Here is a 24,968-nt window from a genome sequence, read left to right as displayed (position 1 = left end):
AACTGCTTCCTTTCTGGTCACCAAGCTGGCTGTGGCCCTGAATACTCACTCCATTTGTCTTCCATCCTTTAGTCAGAGATATTAAAAAAAACCCCACATATATGCCATTAGGTAGTATTGAGTTGGCTTGGGTTTGAACAATAGTAGAATAGAATACAAATTACTGTTTGTTTATACAAAAGCCAAAAAAATCATGTTTTATACTTTTGAAATTAAAAATATAATTACTAAATATATTACATAGGTCATTATTATTTTTTAAGTTATGTTTAGAAAACATCCAGCCTAGAGGAATGTCTGAATGAATGTCCATAGTTGGTTAACTAGATCTAAAGGAAAAGTGAACACAGCAAAAAAGTAAACTCAAGAGAAGCAAGAAAGAGGACAAGGTATGGTTCCCCCTTTTCCTTTTATAAAATTTTAGCTGTATTTAGGATAAGTAACTTAAAAAGGACAAAAGGATGGCTGGTCTATGATGAATTCTTTGCACATGTTATGAGTCAACATCACATTGGCTGTTTGGGGTGTTTCTTTAAACTCGGCTTCTGAAATCTTGCTTCCCTTCAAGAGCATCACTGACCATTGTTTTATTTCTGCTCTAATTTCCTTACCCCAAATGAGGTTTGGCTGCACTTTGATGTTTTACTAGTTAACCCTGACTACATAGTTTACAGGAAATTTGAGAAAACTCTAGTTTGCCCCCAGCTTGGTTGTTCTNCTAAAGGAAAAGTGAACACAGCAAAAAAGTAAACTCAAGAGAAGCAAGAAAGAGGACAAGGTATGGTTCCCCCTTTTCCTTTTATAAAATTTTAGATGTATTTAGGATAAGTAACTTAAAAAGGACAAAAGGATGGCTGGTCTATGATGAATTCTTTGCACATGTTATGAGTCAACATCACATTGGCTGTTTGGGGTGTTTCGTTAAACTCGGCTTCTGAAATCTTGCTTCCCTTCAAGAGCATCACTGACCATTGTTTTATTTCTGCTCTAATTTCCTTACCCCAAATGAGGTTTGACTGCACTTTGATGTTTTACTAGTTAACCCTGACTACATAGTTTACAGGAAATTTGAGAAAACTCTAGTTTGCCCCCAGCGTGGTTGTTCTATAAATATTACTCACTTGCTTCTGTGTCCTGTTCTAGAGGACCAAATTAATTGCCAGCAACAGATTTTCTTTACTCTCTGTTTCTTCCTTTTCTGATTTTCCAGGGCATTTTTTTTTCTTTAAGAAGTTGTGTGTCGTGAATTCACTACAGTTCAACCAGCTTCTACTAGACAGTGTTTGTGGGGCATATGTACATCATCAAATATCTGCCAGAATGTAAGTGGACTTCACTCTGAGCTGAATGGGTGCTTCCGTACTTACAGGCAGTTTTATGGCCCTTCCCCAAAGAAGAATAACATTTAGTGTTGAGTTGTTACCCTCAGGATCACTGAGGGTAAATAGTTGCCTCTGTTGCTTTGTTGGCATTATAGTTTTCCATGTTCACATCAGAATTATGAAAGGTATTTCTTCAAGCCCCCATCAAGTATTATAAATAAAACAATTTAAATTACAATTAAAACTTTTTTATATAATACGGCTCCACCTGTCTTATCAATTCAGATATGTCTTAGCTCCATGAAGAATATCTTTTTTTGCAAACCACTCCCTCTACAGAACAGATTAAGTCAAATTGCAGTAGAGAATTTTTCAAGCCCAGTGCCAGCTAAGTACAAAGTCTCCTTGTGCACAGAGTGGTGAAGTAGCCTTAACCACCTCCTGCTAAACAGAGTGAGAACTGAGCGGTATAGTCTCTTAATAGTACTGCACACAAGTGTTTCAGCACAGGGGTGGTCTGTTAGAATGGAATCCCCAACACATTATCCACCCATATGGTGGAATATAAATTGCTCAAATTTAATGAGTTGTTAAAATTCTGTTTAAGATGTTAAAGCACATTTAAAGGTGCTGCTGCCATAATTGAATGAACTATATTTGCATAAAAATTCATTAACATTGAATGAAAAGGTGTTTTAATTAATGTGACTTTAAACAGTTCTGACTTTTAGCAGTTTGTAATTAGAATCCGTATTTTATTAAATTTCCTGTTTGAATTAACCATTGAAAATGAAGTCTAGTAAATAAGATGTCACTTTTATAGAAATGGCAGCACAGAATTCGGTTAAAATAATAAGAGTGAGCGTAACACAAAGCATTCATTTTTGTGCTCAGGAAATTTTTTGTAACACTTTCTTCAACGATTTGGTCATCTTTGAGTTAAAGGGAAAATTTCACTCTGAAAAGTTTTATTATTTCTTAGATATGTTTTTGCTATTTTAAAGGTAAGAACTATGGTCTCTAAGCAATGGTGAGGAATAGTCACTATAATTAAATTAATCAGTGAATTAATATTGTGCATAGCAATTCCCATCCCAAAGAAATATTATAGAAATGATTTTGAGATCCATACCATATTATAAACTCTACAATAAATAATAATTATGTTTGTAAAATTACCACTATCTACAATTCACTTTTAAACACATTTATCAAGTTTCCATAATGCTTTACAGATGCTAATAAAATTTTGTAAAATTTTCTATAATCTCTTTGAAGTAGATGAGAGGTCATTATACAACTAAGGTTGAAAGGACAAACACTTGTTAGATGATTGCATCAATACAGAACAAGTCAGTAATAAAAGTTGCTGACAAGTCTGAGCAGTCTAGAGAGCTAACTTCTGATCTACCTACTAAATTTCACTGTAATATAAATTTTGGAAATTTGTTTCCTCAGTACAGCTGAGAAAAGAATCATTTGCAAAATCATGTGGAATGAGCTAGGAAAGGAATGAGAGCTAAGAGTCTAGATGTACCCAGGAGAGTAGCTTGCTCAGCTGCACTAGGTAATTGTATGTTACAGGTGCCCTGTAATTTGTACCAGGTGCAGGGTGTTCAGTACTATCAGCAGCTGATCTCAGCCCTGGGCGAATGCTAGAACCACCTGAGGATCATTCAAGAAACACCTGAGATTACCTAAGGGTAGGGCTCAGGTGTCTGGATTTTCAGAAATCACCTTCCTTCCTAGTCAAAGCAATCATACAAAAAGAAAGAAGTAAAACTGCCATTATTTGTAGATAACACGATACTATATAGAGAAAATCCTAAAGATTCCACCAAAACACTATTAGAACTGATAAATAAATTCAGTAAAGTAGCAAGATACAAAATGAATATTCAGAAATTGGCTCCATTTTTATACAACAATAATAAATTAACAGAATGAGAAATTAAAACAATTTCCATTTACAATTGCTTAAAAAATACCTACAAATAAATTTAACCAAGAAGTTAAAAGACCTGTACATGAAAAATTATGACATTAAAGAAATTAAAGAAGATACAAATAAATGGAAGCATATACCATACTCATGGATAGGAAGAATTAACATTGTTAAAATGACAGTACTACATAAAGCAATCTGTACAGATTCAATGCAATTTCTATCAGAATACCAATGGCATTTTTCATAGAAGTAGAACAAATAATTAAAAAATAAACATGGAACCATCAAGACCTTGAATAGGCACGCCAGTCTTGACAAGGAAGAACAAAGTCAGAAGTATCATACTACCTGATATCAAACTATACTACAAAGCTACAGTAATCAAAACAGATAAAAAGACATGTAGATCAATGGAACAGAATAGAGTGCCCAGAAATAAACCAATACCTATATAGTCAATTAATCTATGATAAAGGGGGCAAGACTATAGAATGGGGTAAAGACAGTCTGCTCAATAAATGGTGTTGGGAAACTGGATGGATATACGCAAAAAGATGGAACTAGACCATTTCATCATATACAAAAATAAACTCAAAAGGGATTAAGAACTTAAATGTAAGATCCAAAACAAAACTTCTAGAAAACATATACATTAAACTCTTTGACATGGCTCTTACTGATATTTTTTGGTGTATCTCATTGGGCATGGGAAACAAATGAAAAATAAACAAATTGAATTACACCAAATTATAATGAAAAGGTTTTACAGAAACAGAAAAGAAAAGAAAACTATCAACAAAACAAAAAGACGCTCTGCTGAATGAGAGCAAATATCCACCAATGACACACCTATTAAAGGGTTAACATCCAAAATTTCTTTTTTTAAAAGATTTTATTTGTTTATCTTTAGAGAGGAAAGGAAGGAGAGAAGGAGAGAAACATCAGTGTATGGTTGCCTCCCATGAGTCCCCTGCTGGGAACTGGCACCCAACCCAGGCATGTGCCCTAACTGGGAATCGAACCGCGATTGTGTGGTTCGCAGGCCCATGCTCAATCCACTGAGCTACACCAGCCAGGGCCCAAAATTTCTTAAAAAAAAACAACAAAACAAAACTCTTACAACTTAACACTAAAAAAGCCCCCAAATCTAACTAAAAATGGGCAGAGTATCTGAGTAGAGATTTCTCTAAAGAGGACATACAGGTGGCCAGTAGGCATATGAAAAGATGCCCAACATCACTAATCATCAGAGAAATACAAACTAAAACCACAATGAGCTATTACCTCACACCTATCAGGATGTCTCTCATCAATAAATCAACGAGTAACAAGTGCTGGTGAGGCTGTGGAGAAAAGGGAACCTCCGTGCACTGTTGATGAGATTGCAAATTGGTTCAGCCACTATGGAAAACAGTATGAAGGCTCCTCAAAAAATTAAAAATGGAAATGTTTTATGACCCAGCAATCTCACTTTTGGGTATTTATCTGAAGAAATTCAAAACACTTATTCAAAAAGATATGTGCATCCCTATGTTCATTGCAGCATTATTTACAATAGCCAAGATATGGAAGCAACTAAGTACCCAGCAATACATGATTGGCTGAAGAAGAGGTGGTACATATAGACAATGAAATACTACTCAGCCATAAATATAACAAAATCATACCATTTGCAACAGCATGGATAGACCTAGAGGGTATTATGCTAAGTGAAGTAAGTCAGAGACAAATACCATAATATGATTCATTTGTATGTGGAATCTAAGAATTAAAATAAATAATCAAATAAAACAAAAAAACCTCATAGGTGCAGGGAACAAACTGAAGGTTGACAGATGGGAGGGAAGTTAGGGAGCTGGGTGAAAAAGGTGAAGAGATTAAGAAGTACAAATTGGCAGTTACAAAATAGTCATAGGGACATAAAGTACAGCATAGGGAATATAGTCAGTAATGCTGTAATAACCATGTATGGTGACACAGGTGTACTGGACTTACGGGGGTCTAGGGATCACTTTGTAAGTTATGTAAATAAGTTATCTAACCACTATGTTGCACATCTAAAGCTAATATAATATAGAAAGTTAACTGTAATTGAGAAATAATCTTTTTACATCACCTACCTACTCCACAACCTGATTTCAACACAGTGATTAGGAGTCGACAGATCTTTGGGAATCATTTGTCCTCACTCTTCGTAACTGCTAACCTGGCCATGGTCTTCAAATTGCTTCCAAATGTGAGCCCAGCCACCCAGGTGTAGAAAAGGTTTAGAGAGGAAACATTAGAAATGCACCATTCTCCTAAAAACAGAAAAGAGACTCCCCTTGACAATGTTGAACAACTCAGTTGAATCTAAGAGTAGAAGGGATTGCAAAGCGTGGTCCTCTACTTTACTTCTTATAGAGGCTTGTATTTTTAAAACATATGCTTTATTCTTAAAGAGCAATGTGGACTGGTTCAATCAGAAACAGGGTGTGGGGAGGATGTAAGAAAGACTAGAGGTCTGTGTCCACATGGTTCAAAGTTGTAGCCCCAGGTATGGAAGTGAGCCTGCCTCACTTTAGGCAAGCAGGAAATTACTATTTTTTAAATATATTTTATTGATTATGCTATTATAGTTGTCCCATTTCCCCCCTTTATTCTCCTCTGCCCTGCACCCTCCACCCTCCACCCTCCAGCATCCCCCACCCTCCAGCATCCCCCATGCCTGCTTAGTTCATGTCCATAGGTCATACATATAAGTTTTTTGGCTTCTCCATTTCCCATACTATTCTTAATGCCCCCCTGTCTATTTTGTACTGTTTATGGTTCTTATTCTCTGTACCTTTTATCCCCATTCTCCCTCTCCCTGCTGATAACCCTCCATGTGATCTCCATTTCTGTGATTCTGTTCCTGTATAGTTGTTTGCTTAGTTGGTTTTTGGTTTTTGGAGATGCTTTTTTTTTTAGGTCCAGTTGTTGATAGTTGTGAGTTTGTTGTCATTTTACTGTTCATAGTTTTGATCATCTCCTAGTTCTTAGATAAGTCCCTTTAACATTTCATATAATAAGGTCTTGGTGATGATGAGCTCCTTTAACTTGACCTCACCTGGGAAGCACTTTATCTTTCCTCCCATTCTAAATGATAGCTTTCCTGGATAGAGTAACCTTGGATGTAGGTCCTTGCCACTCTGGACTGGAAATGTCTTGTAATCAGAGAAGAGAGACAGTCTTTGAACCTTGGTGCTCTTTTATGTTGCTGTTACTAATTTTCTTGCTCTGTTAAAAACTGCAAAAATAAAGTCACATAAGCAGTAAGTGGCCACCAAGGTCTGTCTCCTTCACACTTAACCACTATGCTAACCTCCTCTTCAAGACAAACTAGATGAAATACGTGTGGAAACGTTTTTAAAAACCCAATGTAGTACAAGTATATTACTAGCATTAATTGTCTATGTGTCAGCTTCTCCTGTTTATCTTCTCTTATTCATCTTTCTGTCCCCGACATCTAGCTCATTCCCGGCACCTAGTTATATAACATTTCTTTAAAAAAAGGAAAAAAAACAGTGACTTAATACTGTGAAAATTGAAAGTTTTCTTTCTGCATATACATGACTCTCCCCGTGAGTTAAAACTGTGTAACTTCTTAAAACTGTGTGTTTTATTCTTGATGATATATCCTGGATAATTTTCTACGGAAGTAATGAAACATTTTTCTCAATTTTTAATAACTGAAATGTAATCTGCAATATCCTTGTAATGACATGTACGTAGCCATATTTCTCTTGATGAAAAGTTTTGTTTTATCGCTTTGTTTTTGTGTCCCGTGTTTGACTACTACAGAATAGACTCTTAGAAGTGAAATTTTCTGATTCTGAAAGCACATACAATTTTTCAATATGACGCTAAACTGTGCTAAAAAAGCCTGTGTCCAGTTTATATAACTCACATCATATGTTGTGCTCACATCCCATCAGGCCTAGATACTATTAAATTTCTTTTTCTTATTAAACCACATTTAATGAAGAAAATGATATTTTATTGTTATTTTACATTTTTATTTGTATAGATTCCAAACTGTACCTAAGTCTAAAATATATATTTTAATATGCATGTTAGCTAATATAATCTATTTATTTTATAATATATCAAAATGTTGTCCTGTTTCTATTTCTCTAAATTGCTGTTGAAGTATAACTTTGATATTTAAGTATTTTTTCTGTGTCACAATTTATATAACTATTATTCTATTACTGAACATTTAGTATTATTCTAATGCCTCACATAATAATGAAAGTCCTTGTACAATATATGTAGGTTTTTTTCCTCTTTACAAATAGTTTATTAATATAAATTTTGGATACTGGAAAAATGCTTACTTTATAATGCTGAGAGCAACAAAATACAGAATGAGGCAAACATTGAGTACTATATGAAATCATATATACCTGAAAATAGATAATTTTTAAATATTTTAGTATTAAATTTATTGGAATAACATTGGTGAATAAAATTATATAAACTTCAGGTCCACAACTTTATTATAAACCGTCTGTATGTGCTCACCACCTGAATGACCTTGTAATTTTTTTAAAATTTTATTTATTTATCTTTAGAGGGGAAGGAAGGAGAGAGGGAAAGAAATATCGATGTATGGTTGCCTCTCGTGCATCCCCCGCTGGGAACTGGCCTGCAACCCAGGCATGTGCCCTGACAGGGAATCGAACCGTGATCTTTTGGTTCTCAGGCCTGCGCTCAATCCACTGAGCTACACCAGCTAGGGCTTGACCTTGTAATTTTTTTAACTTTACTTTTTGTACCTTTACTTTTTTGCTGAGTAAATCACAATGTGTGTTACGACAATGTGGCAGACTCCAGCCAGCAGGTTCTGCCTATTGTGGCTGACGATGAGAATAAATGCACCGGCGACAACAATCCTGTGGATAAAACAGGAACAGGCACGACTACTCTCTAAAGGGGAGAGCTCGTGGACCCTTGCCTAGACAGGGTTTTATTGTTTTCCTCGGGTCTTACATCAGAGAAAGATTTATTATCTATTACACAGAATATTAGTGTCTAGATTTTATGTACAGTCAAAGAAATGAAGATAACATGCAGGAGAGAAAGGCAGAAAGCTGATTAGCTCTGTCCTTGGGAAAATTCACACAGGCTTTGGAAATTACCTTGAAGAGAGACAACATACATTTGTTGTTTTAGACCAGGGTGATGGAGTTGCAAGAGTAAGCCATAACAGTCTGTATGCACGTTCTAGGCCTGAGTCCCACCGTAAAACTTGGTGTGAAGGTCTGGCTCCTGCCCACCACTTCGCTTCCATAGGTTTTTCATACAGAGCTGAGTCACATTTACCAGACCAAAACAATCCGGTCCCCTACACAACAGGACTGAATGTCTACCACATAGTTCTGCGGTCAAAAGATCTGTCTCTTTCTTTTAGGAAATTTACCAATGGTGTGGTTCCTCATGTAACAAATATGAGCGTCTGAAAGCCAGCCAGGTTGCCATTGGCATTCGGGACAATGAAAGGAACGGAAGATCTCAACTAATTGTGGTGGAAGAAGGAAATGAACCAGGACAACTTATAAAGGTACTGTGACTCAGGTTGGTTTTGCAGGCTATCACCCTTAAGTCATGGGTGTAGAGTGAGATGTGTGTGCATGTGGATGTGTGTTAGCTTTATCAAGTTCTCTCCTCCTTGGGTGAGATTAGGTCTGAGGAAACAGAGTTCTCTGAATTGCTGTACCGGGAAAGGAGAAGGTCAAGACGGTGTTCTCTCACCAAGGGTGTAACTACTGGGGAAAGCCTCGGGCCTGTCTTCTGTGGTATTCAGTGATGAAAGGATAGGTAACACTTTGGAGAGTGCCTATAAAAATATATTTTGGGAGAACAAGTAGTTTATTCATCTAGGTTTCTTGATATTTTCAAAAATACTATGATGTTTTTAAGTTTTTAAATTAACAATTATTTCATTAAAAATTAAATAAAATCTTATACCAAGAGGTTAAATAAAGCAACATTTTAAAAATATTTCAAGAATTTAAAACTAAGAATATTAGACACGAAGTTTATAATTTTTCAATATAGTTGTTAAATTAATTTAAAAGTAGTCTTCCTGGCTCTTTGTTACCTACATTACACCAGGCTGGGACATGAAGTTGTGACCAATTTTTCCCCTTTAAGAAAACCGCAGTGAGTCCCTGCATTTATATATTGTATATATTCCCTTATTGTATATATACAACTGTACATTGTATATATACAATATATTGTGTGTATTCCCTGTATAACTGATAATCTTACCTAGATTATCAGTCAAAGGGTAAGACCATATTCAGGTGTCTAGGTACATGTTGGTAAGTTGATTCCCATTTATTCATTCACCAAATGGTTATTAAACTCCTATAGTGAGCCAGGCACTAAAAGTTTGCACAAATGCTGCTTCCTTCCTTAAGCACTGAGATCCCTCATGACTTTACCAAGCCCGGTCAGGGCGTAATATTGTAAGCCTTTTTGAATATTTCTGCATTTAATAGTAGCATATGGTATCTCTGAATTTTAATTTCTGTAATTTCCTGGAATAGTATGCAGTTTTCCCCAATGATTTTAGCCATTTGCATTTAAATTTTCTTGAAGACTGTCTTGTAAATATATTTTCCACAAATTTTGATTTCGAGCAATACAATGCATTGCAGTTGCCCGATCCAATGATAGCTTTGTAATCCAGTGATCAGAAGTTATATGACATACAGATACTGATACCGATGTAGATATAGTATAGTTTATTTTTATCCTGCCAATTAGGTCACTTTCTTTTTTTTTATGGGAGCTGATGTTTTATTTTTTAAATTTACTCTGTATTGTATTTTTTTCCCATTACCATATAACCCTCCCTCCCCTCAGCAATCGCTACACTGTTGTCTATGTCCATGAGTCCTTTTTCCTTTTTGCTCAATCCCTTCACCCCCTACCTCTTCCCGCCCTTAGCTGTCATCCTGCTAGCCATCTACCAGTCTTTCCCCATTTTTCTTTAGGTTACTTTCAGTGTTTTGCTATTTTAAAACTCTACAATAAATGTTCTTGTTCATAAAAAAACTATATGAGATAATTGTATTGATTATAATGTTTTAAACTTTATTACTTTAATAACCACCAAACACAAATTTTCACAATTGTGATGTTTTCAAAATAATGTTAATAAATTATTCAGTGTCTTCAGTGGGAAGACACTCATGGCCTAATGCTAAGAGAAAAGGCAGATATAAAAATTTATATACAATATTATCTTAACTTGTAGGCTTATATTATAGTTGTATATTCATATATACATATACAGGGTCCAGCAGAAGTAACACCTGTTTGAGTGTGGTGGGTAGGGTAATAATATGGGTGTAATAATTTATAGTTTTAATTTGAACATTTCACCTAAAATGTCATATGGTGTGCTTGAGTATGGTATTGTTATGTTACAGAATTGTACATGCTTATGATTTCATAATAAGAATTTTTGAAATAAAAAGGGGTATTATTTGTGCCAAACTCTGTATATCTAAAAGAAATATGCTGAAATATTACCAATATTACCAATATTATCTTTGATTCTGGGGATATGGCTGCTTGATATTTTCTTCATTTGTCCTTGTATTTTCAAATTTATTATAATAGATATATATTCCTTTTATAATCAGAAAACAACAGGCCATCTAAAAAATAAAATTAGGAAAGGTTTAACTGGGTTTTCAATAGAATAACTGCTAATAAATTAGACCCTGAAAACTATTCAAAACAAGTTATTGATCTTTAATATTCTTTTAAGACCTTTGTTCTAGACATGTAGCCACCATCTCCTAATTCTTATATTTGGAAAAAAGTCTATAAATAAGATCTGTTTTTAGTTGATTATAACTTATGTTTCAATGGTTTCAAAGCTCTTCTCTGGTAGGAAAGGACTCGGGAACAGGCCCCATCCCTGTACAGTGGATGGTGGATGGAGAGTTCGTTAACTCTCAGACTAAGTTTCTCCATTATCATCTCGGGTCTGAGTAAGTCCCTTAGCCTTTCATTGTCTGGGTTCCTCTTCAGTTTCAGTTCCAATGACGTGCAATTCTATCTTGTCTCTTGGGCAATATCTGTGTAAGTTCTAATGATTTGTAGCATGTTCCAGGAAATGAAGCCACTGAGGTTGAGGCCTTAACTTTGTATATGGGTGTGTTCTTTCTCACATCTTGGATTAGAAAAGTCTAAACTGCCAAGTAATATATGATACTGTTAAAATAAGAAAATGCAGACCTGAAGAAATATATGTATAAAACATAACTCTGACTATAAAATATTAATGATAGGTATAAAGGACACACTGCTTGATATACAATGCAATGAGTGTCTATATATTAGGGGATTTTCATTTTGGGTTTTTTAAAAAAATCGTAGAAAACACCTGCTTTGTTCCCACTGAACACAGTCATTATATCCTGCAGTACATTTGACAGCTCTCACTCATATTATGAACTGAATTTTCAATGGGGGTCCTCACTTTTTGCCTTAAAAAGTATTCAGTGGGCTTTTTGTTTTTCTACATGTTTTGTAGCCTGGTCACAACATTTAGTAGTAGTTCAATAAATTAATTATGTCCCTGTGATAAACCAGTTTGCTTAGGCTTTCTTAATGTGGCACCTACCTATAACTATAGAATTCAAGAAGTCATGAACTTGGTTGAGAATAAGAATCACAACTTTATTTTCACTAACCTTGTAATGAAAATTTTCTCCCACTGGGAATTCGGTCAACACACCGAAGTAGCAGGAGTAGTGCCTGGGCCTTTTCAGGGTGCATTATCATTATTGCAGATGACCTCAAAATATCACTCATTGACCACAACTGGGTAATTATGATAGCTACTAGACCTATTGTTCGATAATATCATTTACTGGGTTAATGAAGAATCTCATATATTATTTTATCATGTTTGCTTTAAAGTATATTTTGATAGTTGTAGCCCAATAAAATTGGTTTCCATTGTGGCACTTTGTATTTTTTTTACACATTTAAAAAATAATTTCTTAGAAGGGGTTTGTAGGTTTCAATAGTGGTTCAAATGCGTCCATTGTACACCCACACCAGACACCTTGTTTGAGATAATGGACTGCTCTTTCCTTTTGTGAAACTAACTGCTAGAGAAAGATTCTGAAAATCTAAAAATCTTTCAAAATGTTTTTTTTCCTTGACCTTTTTTTTTTTCCCTAGGCAGTGTGACACAGTTGGTGGGAGCACCATCCCATGAACTGAAAGGTCACAGGTTCGATTCCCAGTCAGGGCACATGCCTGGATTGTGGGTTCAGTCCTAGGCACAGTGTGTGCAAGAGGCAACCAGTCCATGTTTCTCTCTCATGTCAATGTTTCTCTGCCCCCCCCATTCTCCTCTCTCTAAAATCAGTGAACAATACCTCTCGGGTATGGATTAAAAACATTAAAATTGTCCTTTTAAGTAACTTATTTTTAATGAGAATCTTTAAAAATTACTTATCAAATTTTTTTAATTTATCTTTAGAGGGGAAGGGAAGGAGAGAGGAAGGGAAATATCAATGTATGGTTGCTTCTCGTGCATCCCCTGCTGGGAACTGGCCCCTGCCGGGAACTGGCCTGCAACCCAGGTATATGCCCTGACTGGGAATCGAACCGCGATCGTCTGGTTCACAGGCCTGCACTCAATCCACTGAACTACACCAGCCAGGGCTTCAAAATTTTTGAAAGTTCAAATATTATTAGTAATGGTTTAAAATCAAGGACTTTCAACCAGTTATTTTGTTGTTGTTGTTGTTGGCTGTTTGTTTTATTGCTTATTCTATTACAGTCATCCCAATTTTCCCCCCTTTGCCCCCCTCCACCCAGCCCACCCCTTTCTCCCACAGTTAATCCCCTCTCTATTGTCCATGTCCATGAGTCATTCATACATGTTCTCTGACTAATCCCTTCCAGTCTTTCAACCATTCCCCTACTCCCTCCTGTTTTTACTCCATTTTATGCTCATGCCCCCTCTGTCAAATACTGATTGATCACAGAGACATGAGTTTATTTCTGGGCTCTCTATTCTGATCCATTGATGATTGTATCTGTTTTATGCCAGTACCATACTGTCTGGATTACGGTGGCCTTGTAGCATAGTTTGACATCAAGTATTGTGATCCCTCCAACTTTGTTTTTCTCTCTCAGGATTGCTGAGGCTACTGAGGGTCTTTTGGTTCCATATAAATTTTTGTAGTATTTGTTCTAGATCTATCAATTATCCCATTGGTATTTTAATAGGAGTTGCATTGAATATGTAGATTGCTTTAGTAGTATGGACAATTTAATGATGTTAATTCTTCCAATTCATAAACAATAATATATGCTTCCGTTTATTTGTATCTTCCTCAATTTCTTTCTTCAATGTTTGAAGATCTTTTACATCCTTGGTTAAATTTATTCCAAGTACTTTATTTTTCTTGTTGCTACAGAAAATTGGATATTTTTAAAGCATTTTTAAAATTTAATTATTGTTCAAGTACAGTTTTCTGTCTTTTACTCCCATCCCAGCCCACCCCCCAGTGCTCCCCACCTCCCTCCCATTTCCACCCACCCTTAGTTTTTATGTCCTTTATACTTGTTCCTGTGAATCCTTCCCCTTTTTCCCCTGAAATTCCCTCCCCTCTCCCCTCTGGTCACTGTCCCCCTGTTCTCTATTTCAGTGTCTTTGGTTATATTTTGCTTGCTTGTTTGTTTTGTTTTTTAGCTTCCTGTTAAAGGTGAGATCACATGGTATTTGCCTTTCAATATCTGGCTTATTTCACTCAGCCTAATGCTTTCCAGGTCCATCCATGCTGTTGCAAAGGGTAGGAGCTCCTTCTTTCTTTCTGCTGCATAGAATTCCATTGTGTAAATGTACCATAGTTTTTGGATCCATTCATTTACTGCTGGGCACCTAGGTTGCTTCCAACTCTTGGCTATTGTAAATTGTGCTGCTATGAACATTGGTGTGCGTAGGTTCTTTTGGATTGGTGTTTCAGGGTTCTTAGGATATACTCCTAACAGTGGAATTGCTGGGTCAAAAGGCATATTCATTTTTAGTTTTCTTGGAAAATTCCATACTGTTTTCCATAATGGTTATACCAGTCTGCAATCCCACCAATAGTGAACTAGGGCCCCCTTTCCCCCACAACCTCTTCAACATTTGCATATTTCATAGACATAGAACAAACACTTCAAAAATTTATGTGGAACCATAAATGACCCCGAATAGCAGCTGCAATTTTGAGAAAGAAGAACAAAGTAGGAGGGATCACAATACCAGATACCAAACTGTATTACAAGGCCACTATAATCAAAATAGCCTGGTACTGGCATAAAAACAGGCACATAGACTCATGGAACAGAACAAAGAGCCCAGATATAAACCCAACTCTCTACAGTCAATTAATATTCGACAAAGTGGGCAGTAACATAAAATGGACTAATAATAACCTCTTCAACAAATGGTGTTGGAAGAACTGGATAGCTACATGCAAAAAAATGAAACTCGAGCACCAACTTATACCATACACCAAAATAAATTCAAGGTGGATAAAAGACCTAAATATAAGCTGTGACACCATTAAAGTCCTAGAGGAGAACATTGGCAGGAAAACCTCAGATATTTCATGCAGCAACTTTTTTACTGTCCCCTAGAGCAAGAAATATAAAGGAAAGAATAAGAAAATGGGATCTCATCAAAATAAAAAGCTTCTGCGCAGCTAAAGAAAACAGTATTAAGATAAAAAGAGAGCCAACTGTATGGGAAAACATATTTGCTAATGATACCTCAGACAAAGGTTTAATCTCCAAAATATACAAAGAACTCACATGACTCCACTCTAAGAAGACAAGAAACCCAATTAAAAAATGGACAAAGGACTTGAACAGACACTTCTCCAAGGAGGACATACAGAAGATCCAGAGACACATGAAAAGATGCTCGATATCACTAGCTATCAGAGAGATGCAAATTAAAACCACAATGAGATACACCACTTTACATTGGTCAGAATGGCCATCAAAAACAAAGCAACGAATAGGATTTTTTTCTTAGTTCAACTAGTTAAATGATCCTATCATCATTACCCCACATTTGACGCTGAATTTTTAGAACATACCTTTCAAACACATTAGTATGCCCCAAATTAAAAATATTGAAACATGATTTCTGAGAATTTGTTGAAAAATTCATCTTAATTTTGAGATATTGTAGCCATTTATTGATCACAATATTGTTTTCACATAATTTTAATATGGTTTTTCTTTAGGATGATCACCATTGTTTTTCAAACCAAAGCACTTTGAAGAGTAATAGGGGCACCAACCAGATGGGACACGGGGACGGACATGTATAATTGAGAACATCTAGGGAAACAGGATGTGTGGTCAGCCTCTTGTCTGCATCTTCAGTAACCTTTAAAAGCTCATATGAAAACGTCCAATAAATAGAACTAACTAAAGCCTGTAAATAAAGTCACACTGTACTCTGTTCTTCTTTTCTCTTCACTATAGACATATTTAACATGAAAGGCTTCCTATAAATTATGTAAAGCTTTTTTCTTGGTCATTTGTTAATATTTAAAATGAATAATCCATGAATGTGAAGGAAGTTAAATATCTTACTAGCTCTAAGGTACCAAACTGTTTTTGGTGGCCCTGTATGTTCTCTAAACATTAGATGGGGTACTAAAACATTTCCAGAGGGAATATTGCTAAGGTCAATAATTAATCAATGTCTTATTAATTTTTATGATTCATTTTTATTTGTTTTTATTTTATTGAATTTGTTGCGGTGGCATTGGTTAATAAAATTATACAGGTTTCAGGTGTACAATTCTACAACGCATCATCTGCATATGGTATTGTGTGTTCCCCACCCAAAGTCAAGTCTCCTTCCATCACCATTTAAACCCCTTTTCTACTGCCATTGTTTTGAAGTCTGTATCTGATAAATGACTTGCCTGCATTTCATTCAGCTCTTTTTTGGATGATTTCTCTTGTTCTTTTGGGGCATGTTTCTTTCTTTCCTCATTTTGGTTGCCTCTTTGTGTTTTTTGCTTGTTTGTTTAATGTATTAGGTAGATCTGCTATGATTTTCAGTCTTGGTAGGGTGACTTTATGTGGTAGGTGTCCTGTGAAACCCAGTGGCACAGTTTCCTTGGTCACCTGAAGTGGGTGCTCCAGGAATGTCTCTTGTGTGGGTTGCATGGTCCCTCCTGTTGTAATTGAGTCTTGATTGCTGTTGACCTGTTCATGCATGGGGTTGACCCTCAGGCTGGCTAACTGTGAGGATCAGCCCAGACCACAGTGTACCAGCTGCTGTGCAGATACTGACCACATAAACAGAATTTGCTTCAGCAGGTTTTAGTGCCTGCTGAGCTCTCCCTTTAGATATGTCGCTTGTGAAGGTAATTAGATTCTGTTCTAATGTTGTCTGAAGCTTGCCTCTGGGTGTGTTGGTTCTGGGTCTCTTGGGAAGTACTCTGGTGCACACCAATGTCAGATGCAACTGTGCCTGGCCCTAGGCAACTGGTTTGGAACTACAAAGTGACCCATAGTTTGTGGTTGCCTCTGCTGGGCCTGAATGATTTCAGGAAGGACCAAGCTGTGTACCAAGGCCCACTCTTACGAGCACCAGGCCTGGGGACAGGTCACCTAAAATACCAAAGCAGTTTGAGATCCACCTCCACCTGTCTGCTGTCTGTTAGGCTGAGTCACTGAAAGAACCTCTAGTTGTATTCAAGTTGCATAGGGTAGGTTCTCAGTGGGTCACCAGGTAGGGGCAAGGAGTGTACCCTAGATCAGTACAGGTTCAAACTTGGTGTAAATTCTGGATCTGAGGCTACCCAACAAATGTTCCAGGGTATACCAATCTAGATGCCATCCATTGGGTGCTCACACATTTATGCAATGGGTGGGGTCTAACAGAATCATTAAGATGAGGCCATTGTATTTTATCAGGCCCAAAACAGACCAGGATTTGGCCATGTGTAGGAAGGGCTTTGCAACAGTTGGGTGTGCAAGGGAAAAAATGGCTCCTGTTTAGACCATACAACTCAGTTGTCCAGGATTCTGCCCAGATCTTGGCAGGTCATAGCTACTAGAAGTAGAGAGGGTGGGGCCGCCAGGATCCCAGAGAGTGGGACTAGCAGATCTCCTGTGATGGGGAGTTGCCAGTCAGGTTTTCTGGGAAGTGGAAGAAATGACCCCTACTCCAAGTCAGGGAATCAAGAGGGTGGAGCTATTGCATTCCCCCAGGTTGATTCCATGTGGAGGGGAGTGTACCACCCAAGAAAAATGGCCTCTGCAAGTGCAGGTGAGTGACTTAGCACAGAGAGAGCTCTGGCCAGTATCCCTTAAGCTCTCTCCCAGAGCCATTAACCCCAGTCTCTCCTCAAGCACCTCTATTCTGCTCCACCCTCCCTGTGCTGGAGCCCAGGGTGAGCGCTGGCGGACAAGATTTTTGTGCTTTGGCCCTTTAAGAGGGTGCCTGTGTCTCTTGTAGGCTCTTGTCTCTTTCTGGCTTTTTCAGAATCTTTCTGGAGATTCCAGAATCTCCACCAGTTTTCACAGGTAGATGTTATATGGACACTTCTTTCCAGTTCTGGTGCTCTGGGCTGGGGAACTTGACTTGAGGTTGAGACCCCACTCTTCTCAGGGGGAACACTTGCAGCTGAAATATCCCTCTGGGATCTCATCCTCTGCCCATGGGAATGGGGCCAGAGCTCTTCACATCTCCATCCTTCCTACCAGTCTTGGTGAGGCTCCTTCTATAATCCTGGGTTACCAGATTTCTGTTCAGTTAGTCTGTATTTGGTTATTCAGGTTGATTGTTCTATATTTTAACTGTAATTCCAGTTTGGTCCTGGGAGACAGTTAGTGTCACCTCCACCTGCTCTGCTTCCACCTTGGATCAGGTCCTTTTTCATGTTTAAAAAGACAGCATCTGGTAGATATCAAAAAGAGAGTAAGAAGGGGTAGTGGTTTGAAATGACCACAGGAAGCAACTAGAGTTTTTCTAACCCAGAAAGACTTTTTTTAAAGATAATTTAATGAACTTCTTAAGTCTCTAATTATTATAAATGCTAGTGGTGGAATTCTGGCAGTAAAAATATTACAGGGAGATTGGAAGCAGATGCTCTGTTGCCGAATGGCTAGATTCTCGCTTTTATAAAAACACCAAGCCTTCCATGCAATCATTGTTTCTGAATCTGGATTAAAAAAAAGAACTTGGAGAAAGGTTAGATTGTTGGATTATGCATCAGTTAGTTAATGTTTTTTTAACACTGTGTCGGTTCCTAATAAAGTTCAAAGATTCCTTATATCATTGTCCATTTGAGGAGATAAGCATGCATTAGATCTAAAACCGAGAGTGAGAACAGACTGTGAGGGCCCACAAATGCCAGAAAGCATGGTCAGAGTGATGCCACCATTAGTCTGAAGTTTTGTCATGATAAATTTACGCACTTTAGACTATATGAAAATAGCATACAGGCTAGATGAACTTCCAACGGATCTCCCAGTTATAGGGGTTGTGTTCATCTTGTCATGTCAACTGACAGCTTGAAAATAAAGTCATTCATTTAGTCATCCGTTTGGCAAGTTGATCAGATATTTATGATGTGCTCTTCTGGGTATCGTATAAGTGAAATTGAGAGTTGAATAGTGCAGGTAATTCTTCACTTATCCTTTAGAGGTATCTGTTTAGAACAAGAGTGAAATTCTAGTCACAGTTGCCCACAGTGCCCCACAGTGCTCTGTCAAATGGAATTTATGTCGCATTAACACTGCTTAAGTTCCTCTAGGGCAGGCACTGCCTTCAGAGCTGTGTGACCATCGCACTCTAACTCATTGCTCATGGTATTTGGATAATTAATGCGAGTAACTGTGAGCTGCAGGGTGCCAGAAAACCACACCGTTTGCTTTCCTGTTGTCCAGAGGACAGTATTGCTTTGACAGTGTTCCTGCATTTTAACCTGATAAGAATGGATACTACACTTAATTGTAGCCAAAAGGCCAAGAAGTGAGTCCCCTGCATCGGAGATGACAGTGTTGGTGAAAATATGAACACAGTCATCCTACTGATTTAGTATTAAAACCAAGGGCACCTGTAAAGGAGCAGTTAGTGTTCAGATAATGACAATTCATATATTCTTCTGGTATTCTTTCCACAGATGGAGAGTTACAACTAACCTCTTGGAAAGTAATAAGTGAGTCAAGCTTATTCATATCTACTGCAGTGCCTTCCCACATGTTAGGCAGATTATATATGCTCCGGGTAAAAGTACCTAGCAGAGTAAGAAAGAAATGGCTGGTGTCTAACAGTTTTCTTTCTGTGAGTAAACATGCATGCCGCCAGGAGGTGCAGCTGGATACTCCATCCGTAGAATCGTCTTTCCCAGGTCAGGTCACCTCCCCTTAGTGTCCAGCACCACAAACACTGACTCCTCCTTCCTCTAGTGCTCAAACCAGCTGACTGCTGGCCTCCACCCCCTTCCTGAGCTGTTGCCCCTGGTCCTGCTGCTGCCTTTTCTCACCACTGAGTTGAGTAATGATACCCCATGAACTGCAAGGAACTACACGGATGTAGTGCTTTGTCTTATAAATATTCCATATATTTGTCTTATTCTTTCCCCAAACTTTAGAAGGCTGTATACATCGTTAATGCTTCTTAAGGTTTTGTATACGTCACATTTATAAAAAGTAAAATTAGCAGCGATTTTGAACATTTAATATTCTAAGCATTGGAATGGTCGTACATTTTAGCTTTGTAATTATTTTCTATATTTTGCTTTAAGGCAATGATACTTAGCATTCACCTAAAATTCAAAGAATCATAGTGACAAGTAGTACATACTGCAAGGTTATAATGTTTCCAGAGCTCTGTAGTTGCTCTAGCTGTTTATATCTACCATTTATTGATAGCTGACTATGTGCCAGACACTATTCAAGGCAATGTTCATTTGTTGTTTATTTTAATGAATCTTCTGTTTGGATTTCTAGTATTTAAATCAGATACTCAGTGTTTTCCTCATCAGTTCATCCAGTGGGGGAAGCTGAAATATTCTGAAGAAAGCTAAAAAATATATTAATCATGTAGTTAACCATATGGTACAATAAATTTATAACAGTTCAAATAGCATTTCACTTCGTCACACCAAAGTTCAACATGAAGACTGTATAACCTTACTGATAAGGTATCGATGTTATAGGATCAGTTTAAATTACTGCCATGGGGCAGTCATTTCTGAGGGAGGTAGTTTTTCCTATAGTTTGCAGCTGGAGTGAGGGAGGGGTGATAGTGTGTAAATAGGACGGTACAGGTCTAAGACAGATGGACAGTATGGAAGGGTGGAACTCTGCCCCCGGGAAGTCGATGTCTGAGCTGATAACCTAACATAATAGTGAACTAGAATGGCAGGTGTCTAAGCTCTCTGTTTATAATGCTCCTCGTGTTTATTGTATATTAGTGGTAGTATATCTGTTTATATCTGTTTAAACACTAACATTAAGACTATCTTTCAGACATTTAGGTCAGTTTCTTCTTAGACCTTTTCCTCAGAATTAGCCAAACTCAGATGCCAAAGGACCAGATCTCTACAATTTAGTGATTCACTATTTTTTAGCATTCATTTTGTAAATTAGTTTTTCAAATACATACTAATAGTCAATAGTACTGTTCATTTTCTATCAGTTTACTTATTCAGTGTTAACTGTGGTAACAGCCCAGCCCACATATTCCACAACTCACAATTCCTTAGCATTTATTTTATAATTAATATTTGTTTATTATCAGGAGGAAATGTGTTCACATACTGGAAAGAACTCTCTAAAGTCGAGGTCATCGGAATGGTGCCTGTAAGTCCTGTTTCTTTCAGAGCCAAAAATCACACAACTGTGGGACTGGGCTATGTCAACAGTACTTGGCCAAATTAAAAACCAATGCTATTCATATTATATGTGTAATCTGGTACATCACAGCTTTATAGTTACATTGCTTTGGAGATACATGTGTATGTGTGTGTGTGTGTGTGTGTATACACACTCATGTATGTTTATCATTTACAAAATGGATTTTAAAATGCTTGCCAGGAAAGCAGTTTCTTTGTGTAAATATAGTACATTCTCTGTGTGAACCAATAGAAAGTCCTCAATTCTGGATATTCCATAACAGTCTACTAATCAGGAAAAAGACATTGGCATACTGTTAAAAGAGGATATACTAGCATCTGTATGTGTACAAAATAAGCCATACGAATATACCGGGAAGTAAAGTCTGCATGACACAGAAACCAAGTATCAGTGTATATTTCAGTAAGTGTATAAAGCAAACCAGAACCTAAAATACAACTTAATGAAGTGTGAGAGAGTGCACGTGGAGAAGACAAATATGTTGCTCAAAATCTCTTTTGAAGCAAGTGGCAAGTGCACTGCAATCGGATATCAGCCTCTGTGCCGGCCGCTGTCCTGGGGGCAGCCCTGCGTGGTGAGTCCACTTCATTGTGCTCCACACGGGTAAGGGCAGAGGGCTCCCTGGAAGGCTGTGCTTTCTGTTCACTTCTCACACTTTTTAGTTGCATTTTTATTTATGTGATACAAATGCTTCTTACCATTAACACGGAAACCCCGTCATCTAAGAAACCATTTGTCACAGATTTTATTACTGCGGAGGACAACAGCCAGCACCATTATAGCCCCAGACCTTCTCATGCTGCTGATACATCAGATACTGCATAAGAAATCTTATATAACTGACATACCCTGACTCACCAAAAGAGGGTCATAAGTACAACATTTAATGGGGAGATCAGAGAACTGTTTGTATAAGCAAGGACTAATGGCATTATCCACACGTAATTGTGAAGAAACTTTAAAGAAAGGAAGAGATTACAGCATCTTGTTCTTCCAAGCATCATGAGCTACTTCCTTGCTGCTTGCACAGGAGGTCCTTCTCTAGGCTTCGCTTGAAAGGGTGTATAGATCTGTCTTCAGCTGGTAGTTTTCAGTCTAAAATGTAAGGCTTTGACAAGATATAAAAACAACTTAATGACATTAGATGAAGATGTAACCAAGTAGTGAGTGAGTGTGAGTCAATGGGGAGGTATGTGACAAGAAGTTTAATGGTACAGTCATCAGGCAGAGCCGGGGTAGTGATACGCAGGAACACCTCGAGGAGACAGAGGGACCTTTTGACCAAAGCAGCATTGGACTCAAGATGCAAGATCTAAGTTTTGTTGAGTTTTCACCATGTTCCAGATATAGTGACAATCACTTCCCATACATTGTTTCACTTAATGTATTCCCATATGTTTCATGATTGTGAGTGGGTACTTGCTTCAGTAGCCCATATCCTATAGGAATTGTGACCGAGATTAACTGTTATGCCATTTTAAATGTAGGAACGAGGTCAGTGAGTCACTTAGTAGTGGGTCCATCCAGCTCAGTTGGCCCGAGCATCCCAAATGAAGGGGTTGTCATAAGACTGGGGAGGTGGATGGTCATTGTGAAGCATGGAAATTAGAAATCCCAGAGGCAAAGGGTGGGAGTGTCTGTTCTAACACTAATCATATAGAAATGTTCCGATGGGCATGAAGTCTTATGGAAAAAGGTTTAAGGATCCCCAGGAAAGGAAGATGGCTTAAAATCCCTATCTGGGGTTTGCTGCAGGGCGGCTTCCAGGCTGTGAGGATTTGTCCAGGGGCAGAGTCCCCAAGGAGCTAGGTGGACATCAGAAAGGCTTGGCAGCCCTGTCCTGACGGTGAAGATGAGCCGGGTTAGAACAGAGCTGATGCCAGTGCACACTGAAATTTATCACCGAACCGATGCCAGGCTTCAGTCAGAATCTTGGATCCAATACAATCAGATCCAGACTTTTGTATTCTTTACTCCCTACAGGGCTCCAATATGCAGCCGGTGAGTACAACTGTTCTAGTTCAATAAGTCGACATTCTGGCTGATGTATTTTAATAACCTGTGAGCTCTCATTCCGTGTTGTAGTAACTTGTGAGTTAGCTTCCCATGCAATGATAAATTATGAGTCAACTGTCTTGTGAGTTGTACCCTCTAAACCTAGTCTCTAATATGTTGATGTTACAATCACACCGAGTAGCAGACCTGCGTCGGGGTGAGTTCCCCAAGGCCACTGCATTCCTTGAGTCCTCTAGACATACACTGTCAACTCCAGCATCTGTGAGACATGTATGGCTAAATTCTGATTTAAATTGATTAAATTTAGATAAAATTTAAAATTTAGTTATTCACACTAGCCACATTTCAGAGTAGAAGCACGGAAGACCCTCTATGTTAAATGCTTTTGGAACTTGACACCAGTTTAGATAGCTAGTGACCCTCATACTGGACAGCACAGATATGGAGTATTTCAGTGAGAGAAAATTCTGTTGGACAGCCCTGTCCCAGGCAGTTAAATAGCCACATCTCTCTCACAGACATCCAATTCATTCTATCCTTTTATCTAGACAGGTGCAGCACGTGGTTTCTCTAAGTCTAAATTAACTTTGCTCACTATTTGATATATTAAATTACCCCTTCCTTGAGGTAGGGATAAAGGGATGAAGGTGTTTTAGAGTCAGAAAAAGCACATCTCTGAGAGCAGGAGAGCAAATGTCAGGATCTCACATCCAGATTAGGTGGAGCTGGATAAATGAGGTCACAGCTTTTCTCAAGAATTGCCTGTGCTTTTATCTCTCTGTTAGCAAGTGTATTATCTTCCCTAATAGCAAATATTTACTTGCCTTGAATCAAGTAAATACACCATAACAAGGCTATTCTTCCCTTTCACAATTTATTTCTGTTTATCATATGCTTGCAAAATACTGATTTTTTTTCTATTAGGTATAGGAAATAAGATACCAGAATGACTGGGTAATTAAAATGTTAGCTCACAGAACCCGAGAGCTTAGTTTGTTTTTATTTTAACCTGAAGCAGAGTTCACACTAAAATGCTGAAGCTGCAAGGAAGGTGGTGTCTCATTTCTGCAGAGAGTAGGAGAAGCCTGAGGACCTGGGGTCTACGCCCTTGCTTCCTTGTTGATGGGGCACGTGCGGAAGCCAAAACTCTCCACGTCTCTCTGCCTCCTTTTCCCAATCTGTCGAGCTGAAATCAGAGCGGAGCAGCACAGAAAAACTTCTGTGTCAAATGCGTCTAGGACTTGACACCAACTTAGAACATACTTATCCAAAGTGACCTCACATTTTGGGTTGTATTTTATCTTCCCTTCAGGCCACATATCATCCTTTTTTTTTCTTATTTTTTACTTTAAATACTTACTGTAAGGTTTCCAGATGTCTTGACTTTTCCATACAGAGTTAAAGGAAGGAAAACTCATCCAGAGTGAGCAAGATTGTAAATGCTGGGATTTCATATCTAAAACAGGTGGGGCTGGCTTAAAGGTTCAAAATAAGTAAGTAAAGCCAGATGCCAATGGAAAAACTAGGTAAGAATTACAAGGGTTCAGCACAGTTTTTCTTAACTGCCTGGTCCTTCTTTCTAAAAAAACACATTTACACATAGACCAACTTATGTTTTAAAAGAAATAGCACAATGGGCCATATAGGAAATCATAAAACACTGAGGATGATATATCTATCTATCTATATCTATCTATCTATATCTATCTATCTATCTATCTATCTATATA

The 24,968-nt window shown here is 37.7% G+C and overlaps 1 protein-coding gene across 4 annotated transcripts in view; it reads left to right on the top strand.

Annotated features, from left to right (window-relative positions):
• Nucleotides 1–24,968, top strand: part of SCIN (scinderin) — a 77,554-nt gene that overhangs the window by 20,733 nt on the left and 31,853 nt on the right. For 3 of the 4 annotated variants that reach the window (XM_037046378.1, XM_037046377.1, XM_037046376.1), the window contains exon 4: nt 8,705–8,854. In XM_037046378.1, the coding sequence (XP_036902273.1) occupies nt 8,705–8,854 (150 nt within the window). Of the gene's footprint in view, nt 1–8,704; nt 8,855–24,845; nt 24,852–24,968 lie in introns of those variants that run through there. The other variant, XM_037046379.1, reaches the window with a different exon arrangement.

The sequence above is a fragment of the Sturnira hondurensis genome, unplaced genomic scaffold, assembly GCF_014824575.4.
Source record: "Sturnira hondurensis isolate 20B ecotype Veracruz unplaced genomic scaffold, ASM1482457v3 Scaffold0005252, whole genome shotgun sequence".
NCBI lineage: Eukaryota > Metazoa > Chordata > Mammalia > Chiroptera > Phyllostomidae > Sturnira > Sturnira hondurensis.
Note: the sequence above shows the minus strand (reverse complement) of the source record. Positions and strands in the feature narration are given on the sequence as shown.